We start from the raw sequence: 12,640 nt of genomic DNA on the forward strand, positions 1-12,640 counted from the left end.
AGAACTCCTCTGGATTCTGCCCAGTTCGCGCCGCGAACTGGGCTTCGCGCCGCGAATCGCGCGCGAACAGAAGCCCTCTGCTACAGAACCCAACGCAGCTTTGCTTCTCTACTCGCTATAATTCATACCCCACGGCTAACAACCCAATATCAACATTTAACAGTCATATATACACAACATACTTCGATTATAATGCCTATAACTCAACCAGACTCACAGATCGGAGAATTTCCATCAAAACCCCAACTTTCCCAATCTCCCTAAAATCCCCAAATTCATCAACAATCCAACATATATCATGAATTTGCTCGCATATTATCATTTAATAAGGTTCAGACCCCTTACCTCTTTGGATTGAAGGAAGCTCTGAGCAATCTTTGGCCTTTTCCTCTTCCTTCTCTTTCTCTTCAGCGGTTCCTCTCTTTCTCTGACTCTGAGGCAAAATACGTGACAAAACTTCTGAGTTCTCACTTTGGCCTCTTATATCCAATTCCACTTTTACCCTTCCACTCTTCATATTCCATTTATTTTATTTATTTAATTAATATCAAAATAAATAACATCAATAATAATATTTCCCAATATTATTTAATAATTCCTTTTTCCTTCCAATAATCTTATTAAAATAATATTTAAATTAATCCAAAATATTCGGGGTGTTACAGCTAGCATGAGACAAGCAGTTTCATTGGCATCATCGACATGCTTCTTATAAGCATCTCTTTCTACCTTAGGTGCAGAACTAGGAGGTTTCTCTTCAGGAACAGGTTTCTCCAAGACATACAACTTTTTATCATGTTTGAGGACAATCCTCAGGTTTCGGTGCCAATCTAGAAAATTTGTCCCAGACAATTTTTCTTTGTCAATGATTGATCGCAAGATGTTGTTAGAGGTGTTTGTTGTCATGGTAATCTACATAAGAATTAATGAAAATATAAGTATCATTGACATATTTAATTAGGCCTTTAATTAAATATGCTCCACTATTTTACTCAAAACAAATGACCCTCATCATTTGATTCGGAAAATCCCGTTGGAAGATTTTCTAGTGGGTTGAGATCCATATTTCACTTCGTTCTAAGTCCGCGTAGGCGGATTACACAAAATTAGGTTATTTAGGTAGGAACTCCTTCCAGTTGTATCTCATACAACTCTTAAAAATTTCAGTTGGGTGAATAACTCCTTATCCCAATCCATCATATGGATCATTCCCAACTCTTGCTTCTAAACATATATAATCTTATTATAATTTGTTTAGTCAAGTTTGACCCATTGTTTTAACAGTTGGATATTACAATTATCTCATCGCACCTTACTAATATAGAACATGCACCTCGCGTAGGCGAAACCTACATTATCTGATACTAGTCTTGATGAGTGTTAAAACTTGGAAAGCATAAACTTAATATTTAATTTGAGGGAATTGCAATTTTTCTGATCTCACCGGCTTATTTATCATATAAATCGTCTCTCACATGCATCGACATACATACACATGCATCAACATACATACATACATAATGAAATAGTTATGGCCCCTAGCGCAATTGTTCTCCCAAGCCAATGAGAGAACCTAAGCTAACCTAATAACGATCTAAGCTTCCCCAAGCAAGATCTTCAAGGTTGTCCTCCTTTGGCACTGACTTCTTTGCTTTCTTCATAACATTACATTACATAAAAAAACTCGTTTTACATACGAGGGAGTGAGATGAGAAAAGAAGTTACATTGAGAGATTAAAAGAGAGGCACGACACGCAGGTCGTATTTTAAAACCCAAAACAAAATAAAGGAAAACTAAGGCCATAACCGACCACCACAAGACAATAATAAACACATTATTATTATTATCAATTTTAATTCTTTTAATCAATTAAACCCAAATTAAATCTCGACGACCGATCACATTACGCAGAGTTAGTCGAACGGGTGAATTTTGCCTTGCGTTAACCGGTTAACCAAATGCGTTAACCGGTTAACACTGTTGAAAACTGTTAGAAAATTTTCTTTCTGTCTTGCGTTAACCGGTTAACCAAATGCGTTAACCGGTTAACACTGTTTGAAAATCTGTTCAAAATTTGTTTTCTGTCTTGCGTTAACCGGTTAACCAAATGCGTTACCCGGTTAACACTGTTTGAAAATCTCTTAGAAGGCAGTATTTCGTCTTGCGTTAACCGGTTAACCATATGCGTTAACCGGTTAACACTGTTCGAAAAAGTGTTTAGAAAGCACAACTCTTGTGCAGTCACAACCCCAATCACATAACTCTCTGACAACACAACCCTTGTGCCGTCACTAACCCTGATGCACCAATTTCAGACCGTCAAACACATCTCTATTGTTGATTCAGTATGATTGATCAACACGTCATTGCTTCACCATACTAATGTCGGATCAAGAAGCAAACGACCATTGATCGCTCAAAGGAAAACAACCATTGAGTGTTTAAATGAACGAAACAAGAACACTATATCATATATAATGTATTTTGCATCAGGATTACATATATCATATATATATAACTTGATCGATCTCAATTTAATCTTTGATTCATTCTATTTTAATCGTATTAATACAGAAAATAAACAGACATCAAATTCATGGTTTCGTAAGTGGCTTTGATACCACTGAAGGAGAATTGTCATCCAACGCGTAGCGGAATTTAAAAATTTCTCCATTTAGTGATCCTTACGAATGGGCATGATCAGTGATAGAATCGTTATCTCTTGTGGCGATCACGAACGTTGAACGATGACAACGCCTCTACTCAGTCCACACGAACGAATTCCTTCAATCTCAGTGCTAGCTGCTACGAATGAAGGCTTTGATTGAGAGAGAGAGAGAAACGGAATGCAAGAGTGACAATGCTTCTACCCAAGGGTTCTATTTATAGAACCACTTGTGTGGGCTTCAAGTTAAAAAGCCCACTTAAGTGTATTTTGGCCCATATCTTATAATATGCCCAAAATCACTTAAGCGTGTGGTACCTTACCATATTTCGTATTCCACTTAAGTGCACCGTACCTTACGGTGTTCCTTAGTTACTCTATTTCTCATCAATCTGTCCTTTGTGTGTGACCCTGTAGGTTTTCGCGACGTTGGCAATTATATTAAATCACGCATTTAACATAATAAACAGTGAGCGGTATCTAGCAACACATCACTGCTACCCAAGACACGAAAATGTCATGTGATCTGACAAAACCTCCTGTGATAATAATTATGTGTATAATTACCCTTTTTCCCTTATGTCTATATTGAACACAAGGTATAGACCGTGTCATCCTTGTCTAGTTCAATATTGGGCCCATAGACATTTATCCTATTATGCAGGATGGGCAAATTCCATCTAGGTCACTCATGTCCCTCAGCATGCTTTGTGGAGTACCCATCAGCTGTCTTTATGGTTATCCAGTTACGGACAACGTTGGATCAGCAATAAAGCACTCGACTCTACATCTAGGATCCATAGTGGTTTCAGGTCGAAGAGTGGTATACACCATTATCACCATGAGAATAACTTATGACACTTTGCATAACTTTCTATATAGTATTCTCATATCGGGTCAATCCAGTATAAATATTACTCTTAATATTCATACCTATGTTTAAGACTTGATAACTCTTTATCCATGATCCATGAGATGTGATCATCAGTCTACAAACATAATAGTCTTAATGCTTTAATATTATCCCACTTCACAATAAAGCTCGACTATGGATACTTTAAGAATAATGTCCTTATGTTTAATGTGATCTCATGATTAAGTCATACTTGATACATTAAACGGACTATCTATTCTAGGGACTTTATTAAACAAACATAATAAAGAAAAAGCCTTTTATTATTAATAAATAATTCGATACAAGTACCAAAAGTATTGGCCTCTAGGGCTTACACCAACAGCTCCTATATGCATAGACACATTGAATTGATATTTTGAGCATGTTAAAGAATGAATGAACTCTATGATATGATGAGACCATCCAAAGTACATAATATGAGCTACTAAAAGGTTTGACATCATTAAACACAAGGACTAAGAGCCTTTGCCCTCACACTCTACCTTATCAATATCTTCAATTGTTTGGTCTTCCACAAACACCACATTACGACTTCGAATAAGCTTCTTCCCTAAAGGATCATACAACCTGTAATTAAACTCATCTTGCCCATAGCCGATGAAGATACATTGTTTTGACTTTAGGTCCAACTTGGATCTCTCATCCTTTGGAATATGCACAAAAGCCGTACAACCAAAGACTCTCAAATGATCATACTTGACATTCTTTCTAAACCAAATTTTGTTTGGAACTTCACTATTTAAAGCAGCAGTAGGAGTGAGATTAAGAACATGCACTGCCGTGTAAAGTGCCTCGATCCAATAATGATTAGGTAACTTAACCTTAGAGAGCATACACCTTACTCTCTCAATTAGTATTCGATTCATCCTCTCTACTAAACCATTCAATTGAGGAGTTTTATGAGGAGTATTTAATGTGAAATACCATGCTACTTGCAATAGGAATCAAATGGTCCACAATACTCTTCACCATTGTCTGAACAAACACATTTCAACTTCTCTCCTGTCTGCCTACCAACCAAAGTATGGAATTCTTTGAACTTTTCAACACTTGGTCTTTTGTCTTCAAGGCATAAACCCATAGTTTCCTTGAGCAATCATCAATAAAGGTAACAAAATAAAGTGTACCACTAAAAGATTTTACCTTTAATAGACCACAAACATCAGAATGTACCAATTGAAGCAACTTTGACTTCCTTGAGGCAAGATGTCTCGAAAGATACTCTAGTCTGTTTACCAGCCATGCAATGAGAACACTTCTCCAAATCTACATTCTTTAATCCAGAAAGAACATCATTTTTTTAATCAAAACATTAAGCCTTTTTTTACTAATATGACAAAGTCTTCTGTGCTACAAAGATACTAAGTGGCATAAATAGTGCTAAGCCCCTTTTTAGCCAAAACATTAAGGCCCTTTTCATTAACGGTGAAGCTGTGACACGTTGGATCTTAACTTAGGTGGAACAAATATGTTTAAGTGGCATAAATAGTGCTAAGTTGGAAGAAAACATTCATGTTTAAATATATTATAAATAAATTAGTAGTTCTGCTACTAAATCTAGTTAGTGATTAGCCATTCTTCTAAATCTAACTAATAATAAATGACGAAGAAAATGCAATAAAACGAAGGAGAAAAATGAGCATAAATGTGTAAATCCCGTCATAAACCTAAATTAATGTCGTAGTTATTTACGAGACTAGAGCACTTGTGACAACTTTTTTATCACGTAAAAATCACGTCATTAATTTGTTGCATGATTTTCACGTCGTTACCTATAAAATTAATTGTGTCATACTGCCACGTGAAAAATACGTCATTAATTTGTGACATGAAATTCATGTCGCTAATAAATAGACCGCACATACTGCAACGTCTACATATATGTAGCACGTCAATATAGACTAGATTGTCATACGAAAATCACGCCACAAATTAGTGACATGTTTTTCACACACACATACACACACACACACATATATATATATATATATATATATATATATATATATATATATATATATATATATATATATATATATATATATATATATATATATATATATATATTCTATTCTATTTATAATTATAAAAATATTAAAAAATAAATTATAAATTCTCATTAAAATATTTTGTTTTTAAAATTGTATGTTTTTATATAAATTCTATTTTAAAATATATAAATTATGTTTTGAAAATATATTATGTTTTAAATATATAAAATTGTATGTTTTATATATTAATAATGTTACAAAATAATTATATATTCTGTTTTTAATATATATTATATTTTTATATTCTGTTTTTAATTATAAAAAAATGTATTTTTAAAATTGTATGTTTTTATATATATTCTGTTTTTAAATATATAAATTATATATATTCTGCTTTTAACTATAAAAATAATAATAATAATATATATTATATACTTTGTATTAATATATATTACATTTTTATAATAAAATATTTAATAATCAAATATATTAAAATGAAAAATAATATATTTATTTCTGTTTTAAAATATGGATAAAACTAGATATTTTCAGATTATAAATATATATAAAAATTAATATAAATAAATAGTATATGTTATTTATTATGATTATAAATATATATAAAAATTAATATTTTTGATTTTTTAAAATAAAAAATTATTAAACCTATTTATATGTTTTATTTTACTAAAATACAATGATATATGAACAATATATAAAAAAAAAAACAGCCCACAAATCAATATATATTTATATATGAAAATAAAATATAATACATATTTTTTTAGTGAAGAAAACAACTAAAACGTAGCAAACTATTCATGCAATCAATAAAAAAAATTTATTAAATAAAGATTAAACGATAAATATTTAAATATTATTTTTAATTTATATTTAATAAAAAATATTTAAATTTAAACTATTTGATATTAATCCCACGACCAAATAAATATTGAATGCGTCAATGGGATTGTGTTTTGTGTTATTTTATATATTTTAATGTGATTTAACTTAACATATGTAATTATATAGTATAGAATGGGTTGGTTCAATCTCAACCCAAACTACTTCAAAATTTGGAATGCTTCAACTAACTGAACATTAAACAAAACTATGTGCATTGTACATTATGCTATTCAATTTATTTAAAACTTTTGCTATTATTACAAAATAAACCCAATTTAATTAACTAAGAGTTAACTAATGGAAGCCTTGTGAATCTTTTTGGAAAACTGCATCTGTATTTTAAAATGTGTTTGATATTTTAAAATATTTAAAATATAATATATTACATTAACATATAAAATTATATTATTATTTAAATATTTTAAAAATATCAAACACATTTCATATATGTAACCCTCTAAAGTCTTTTCTACCAAAACTCTTTAAAAATCTACTTCCAAAACTCACAAAAAACTAATGGAAGTCATGTATGTTACTGTCACTCTAACAGATTCCATTACAGCAGAGTAACCAATGTTAACGGTAGAGGAAGAAGGAAGAGAAAAAAAATCCAGTAACATCTTCACAAAGAAATTCGAGAAAAGTAATCAATGAAATTATGATTCTCGCATCTCAAACTTCTACTATTGCTCCACACCTTACAACATGTTATCAAAATAATCATGTTGTTGAAAACCATTCTGATGCTACTATACCTCCTGTCAATTATCAAAATCAAAATGTTAAAAAGTAAACAAAGCAATTCACCTTAAAAACATTCAAGTTCAAAACAATAAAATTTGCTGCATTAACTTAACAAAGAAGTGTGTGCCCAGATTGTGTCGGTCACAGGTTTGAAACACCTTAGGCTACAAAAAAATTAATTTGCAAATCATAATTTTTTAATTCCTTTTAAAAGTTTACTAATAATAATTTAATTTCATTCAAAAATATTATAATTTAAACTATTTATTCTTTTAAAAAAAATTAAATTTATGGTGATTTAATTTAAGTTTTTTCTTTTCAATAAATATAATATTTTATATTGTTAATGAAATATAAATATTATAAATAATATTTAATTTGATTGATGCCACTTAAGTCACGACACATCATCAATTTACTCATCAAAATGATATTAATATCAGATGAAGAACTAAAATCTCAAAAAAAAAATATGAAGGACGAAAAAACTAAATTTTAAAAGAGAGATTAAAATTTTAAAAAATTAAAATAAAGGACTAAAACTACAAATAAACTTTAAAAAAAAGTAAAGTAAAAAATATAACTATTAAAAAAGAGGAATACAAAATAATATAATTATTATGATACATCAAGTATCAGTCATTCACTAAATCATGTCATCAAGATAAAATCTATTTTACTAAAAAATGGATTGAACTCATCAAAAATAAAATCAACTGATGCGAAATAAGTTATAATTATAAAACTAAAAAAGATTTATATTTATCGTTTTACCTATATCAAGGAAATCACGGTCGAAGAATTACGAAGTTGAACCATACACCAAAGAACAATAGATAAGGCATACAAATACAAATATTTTGATTTGATTAGGCTTGAAATGATAATCAGTGAACTGATTTTTGTTGTTCTGATGGTAGATCTGATGGAAACAAAATAACATAAAATTTATTAGAAGAAAATAAGATATAAAGATAATATAAATGATTAAACACAATAGCTGACCTGAGTTTTTTCATGTATATAATATTGACTTGAGTCTAAAGAAATCGCAACAAATGTGTTTCTCCTATACCTATCATCAGATCCAATACAAGAGACAGACACAAACATATTTTATACATATGAATAATAGTGATAGTGAAAAACCATCTACACCACATCAAGAAAAAAAACAAATCATATAATGATGAGCGGCGAAGACGAACTATCAAAATAAATTATAATACGTATTTATAAATGCTTTTTCCGGGTCGGGTTTAGTATTTAGGTTAACTTATCATTTATTCTAGAACAAATATATATATATATATATATATATATATATATATATATATATATATATATATATATATATATATATATATATATATATATATATATATATAAAGAATATAAAATTAAATATTAATTCTTCATATAACCATTTTAGCCCATATTAGGAATTAGGCCCATAGCCCATTTTCATGCATACCTACACAACATTGCAACAAATCAAAAAATTCTGCCATTATTTCAGTATCACTGCCTCCACTTCCAGGATTCAACATTCTCAAACAATTTTGAAAGCTCTCACCTTTCAAGCTTTCACCATTCGCCCACGGTGCCAAGTAACTCTTTTTTCTTCTAAACCCTTTTGATCACATAGCTCTAACACTGTTGTTTTGTTATTTGTTTTGTTTCACGTACAATCTAAGAGGCGTGTTATTGCTTTGGTGCGTGTTTTTGAGATTGTTTTGAAAGCATTAAGAGGGTTTAGTATTGAGCATAATGTCTACTGAGGAAATTTTAAGGCAGAAACTTAGAAGAAAGCCTAAAGTTGCTGTAAGAATTTCTAGGAATTCGTTGAAAGTTAGTGAGGATGGAAATGGTTTTAACAAGGGTGAGGGTTTTGATAGAGAAAATGGGTATAAGGGGAATTCGAAGAAAAGGGTGAATTTTAATGGAATGCAATCAGGTGAAGAAAGGAGTAGAGGGAAGTGTTATGAGAGAGGGAGAATTGATGATAGAGAAAATGGGTATAAGGGGAAGTTGAAGAAAAATGTGAACTTTAGAGGAATGCAATCGGGTGAAGAAAGGGGTGGAGCGAAGTTTTACGATCGAGGAAATTTGAGAACTAGAAAGGGTGAAGGCCGTTTTAACAATGATGAGAGTTTTGATAGGGAAAATGGGTATAAGGGGAGGTTGAAGAAAAATGTGAACTTTAGAGGAATGGAATCAGGTGAAGAAAGGAGGGGTGAGAAGTTTTATGAGAGAAGACAGTTGAGAACTAGAAATGGTGAACATCGTTTTAACAATGATGAGGGTTTCGATAGGGAAAATGGGTATAAAGGGAAGTTGAAGAAAAGTTCAAACTTTAGAGATATGGAATCAGGTGAAGAAAGGAGAGGTGAGAAGTTTTATGAGAAACGAAAGTTGAGTACTTTGGATTCTTTTGGGAGGAAGAAGAGAGTGTATGCTAAGGAAGGAATGGATGAAAACGGTGAGATATGGAGTGGTGTAGAAATACCCAAGAAGAAAATTTCGTTTAAGAAAGAGGAGAAGAAGGTGAGAGATGAAACTGTGGAAGAGAAAATCGATGATAACCGTACAATTTGGGATTTCACTAAATTGAAGAAGGCAAAATCCAAAGACAAACATTCTAATCAAAGTTTGAAGGACAAGAAAGAAATTGATGGGATGGATGATAGTGGAAGTAGGTTGAAGAAGAAGAATGGAGAAAAGAAAACTGAATTTAGCTATGGGAAAATCGAAGAACCTGCGTCGCCTTCAAGTTCGGACATGAAAGAACCAGGGTTGGATGATGATGCCCAGAAACTAGAAGATCGCCGATACAAGAAAAAGAAAAGGGTGATAAGGATTGATCCATATGATATCTCAAACAAAAGACTAGATGATGCCATTGGTGTTGATGGTAACTATTTTATCTTTCTGTTTTGTAATATTTTCATCTGATATATGGCAAACACTACTTGGCACAATTTAGAAATGACTTTAACGATATGGTAGAAATAATGTTTATTTTCGCCTTACTTGAGTGTACCTTGAGTTTGATTCCACAAGTTAATTCAGGAAATAAAGAAGAGAAGAAAAAGGATTCTGAGAAAGAGCGCGAAATGTCACAGAACGCCCAATTCCGTGCAATACAGCCTAGCCCTTCAATACTTACCTTTGTGGAAAAAAATGTAATTTGTATGAAGACTTTTGATTGTCATATGCTTTATGTTAATACATCATTTCCTTGAAGGTATTTTGATTTTTTCGTATTCGAATTATTATTCACAGCTGTTGGGTAGGAGGCGTATGATTGATATAAAAAGGGCAGGCTACAACATAGAACTTCCTTCACCATTAGATAATCTTCCCTTCTCTAAAAGTTCAGAAAGAGAGAATATTGAAGAAAATGTATGTTGCCGTTTATTGCATTGAAAACAATTGTTTGTTCATTTAGAATAATGATTTCTGTGAATTTTAATTACTGTCGTGATTCTTTGTTCCTGTAATCTGAAACAGGTTTTTAGGAACAGATTGGAGTTTTTCGCTGCTGCAAAGGTTTCATCGTCATTTCCACCGCCTAATCTTCCAGAGATTGCATTTGCAGGTAAAGTTTTAATTTTTGGAATTCATCATTGTATCATAGTAGTAGTAGTTGCTTAGAGAAACAAGTTAAATGCTTTTTTTTTATTGTGTTCTGGCTAACAGGAAAGTCAAATGTCGGTAAATCGTCTCTTCTTAATGCACTGACTAGGCAATGGGGGGTTGTACGGACATCGGACAAGCCTGGCCATACACAGGTATTGTATTAGTTCTTAACTGTCAATTCATGTCGAGTTAGGTCTTGTTGATAGATGAATTTCTTTACCAACAACTTGCGAATTATTTGCAGACAATTAACTTCTTCAGCTTGGGAACAAAGCTTAGCTTAGTTGATTTGCCGGGATATGGATTTGCATATGCAAAAGAAGAAGTGAAAGAAGCTTGGGAGGACCTTGTAAGCGTGCAAATTATATCAAATTTCTCAATGTCTTTTGGTAGTTTCTGTTTTCAGTTTTACATGTAAATACATCATGAAGATGATTGAAATCGTTTTAGATGTATATGTGGCTTTACACTGAGTAGCATTTTCCTCTTTTATCATCGCTGACAAATACATCGATTGAAGTTGGAGTTGCCTTATTTATATTATAATTATAACATAAATATTGATTGGTTGTATCTCGGAAAAACAACGGATTATAGGTAAAGGAGTATGTTTCAACGCGAGTTGGTCTCAAACAAGTATGCCTTCTGATTGATACAAAATGGGGCATGAAACCAAGAGATCATGAACTTATTGAGTTAATGGAAAGGTAAATTCATACAATAGCACGAGGCGATGCACCTCCCCTTGGGCTAGTTACAGATATAAATGCGGTTTACATTTTCATTGCTAGATCTAGATCTATTTAACGGATGATGTTAATTTGCAGATCAAAAACTAAATACCAGATAGTATTAACTAAGACAGACACAGTTTTCCCAATCGATGTTGCGCGACGTGCCATGCAAATCGAAGAGGTAATAAACATTGGCCCTCCATACTTTAAAATTGATGTTCTTTTTTGTATATTAACAAGTTTCTGCATACTTATTGACAGAGTCTCTTACCGAACAAGTCTGTAATTCAACCTCTGGTAAGATTGATTCTTTTGGTAGATTTGTTCCATGTTCTAACCTTTTTGCTTACTTTTTCTGACATTATTGCTGGGAGGAGTGAGTAAGGTTTGTATTTTTGTGATGCGCCTATTGCAGATGATGGCCAGCTCGAAATCGGGAGCAGGCATCAGAAGCTTGAGAACCGTTCTTGCCAACGTAGCTCGATTTGTCAAAATATAAAAAACATATAATAAGTTTTTTCTTTCTTATTTGTTTGTTTTGCTGAAGTTTTTATGCTCATAGCAACATGTATATATATAATAAATTAAACATGTTTATTGGTGAAATGTAACAAACACTACACTTTTTTGGACATGACATTTTGAGTACTTGGAGTTGGATGTAACATTTGTTGTGCCTTCAATTTATCAATCACTAACTGATATTTTAATCACTTATTTGGGAATTCATTTTTGTTAATAACTTCAAAATTGTGTTCTCTTGTTGGTCAAATGAAAATGGGTGCATGCATGCTTCCCACTCCTTTCTAAGTGCTTACAGCATAAATACCTAACTTCATGCCGCCTAGCCAACTCCAATGTTATTGTTTACTACTATAATTTTTTTTCATGAGAATTGGGTTTGGAGGATAAGCATGAATATCTTTTTAGTGGTGCTATCTGCTGCATTGAAATTCTTTTACTAATAAGTTGACTTTTTTTGTAGTGTATGTTTTTAAAAGGCTTATGAGACAATGTTGTTGAGTGTTTAATATAGACTCT

General features: G+C 31.7%; 1 protein-coding gene and 1 long non-coding RNA gene across 2 annotated transcripts; one reads left to right on the forward strand and one right to left on the reverse strand.

Moving 5' to 3' along the window:
- Positions 1 to 7,011: 7,011 nt before the first annotated feature.
- On the reverse strand, positions 7,012 to 8,405 carry LOC127078358 (uncharacterized). Its single transcript, XR_007787833.1, has 3 exons — positions 8,229 to 8,405; positions 7,998 to 8,145; positions 7,012 to 7,237 (listed from the first exon to the last, which is right to left on the reverse strand). It is a non-coding gene; the product is annotated as an uncharacterized LOC127078358 (long non-coding RNA).
- A 314-nt stretch (positions 8,406 to 8,719) lies between these two features.
- Positions 8,720 to 12,312, forward strand: LOC127084420 (uncharacterized). Its single transcript, XM_051024864.1, has 10 exons — positions 8,720 to 10,137; positions 10,296 to 10,408; positions 10,509 to 10,628; positions 10,737 to 10,824; positions 10,926 to 11,017; positions 11,110 to 11,214; positions 11,463 to 11,572; positions 11,693 to 11,780; positions 11,861 to 11,896; positions 12,015 to 12,312. Exons 1-10 carry the CDS (start codon positions 8,994 to 8,996, stop codon positions 12,096 to 12,098), a joined length of 1,980 nt encoding a protein of 659 aa, XP_050880821.1. The 5' UTR covers positions 8,720 to 8,993; the 3' UTR covers positions 12,099 to 12,312.
- Positions 12,313 to 12,640: the final 328 nt, after the last annotated feature.

The sequence above is a fragment of the Lathyrus oleraceus genome, chromosome 5 (genome assembly GCF_024323335.1).
Source record: "Lathyrus oleraceus cultivar Zhongwan6 chromosome 5, CAAS_Psat_ZW6_1.0, whole genome shotgun sequence".
NCBI lineage: Eukaryota > Viridiplantae > Streptophyta > Magnoliopsida > Fabales > Fabaceae > Lathyrus > Lathyrus oleraceus.

Coding starts and splice junctions, on each gene's coding strand:
- LOC127084420 (XM_051024864.1), top strand. CDS start 8,994: ATGTCTACTGAGGAAATTTTAAGGCAGAAACTTAGAAGAAAGCCTAAA. Junction 10,409..10,508: donor TTACCTTTGTGGAAAAAAAT/GTAATTTGTATG, acceptor TATTATTCACAG/CTGTTGGGTAGGAGGCGTAT. Junction 11,781..11,860: donor GTGCCATGCAAATCGAAGAG/GTAATAAACATT, acceptor ACTTATTGACAG/AGTCTCTTACCGAACAAGTC.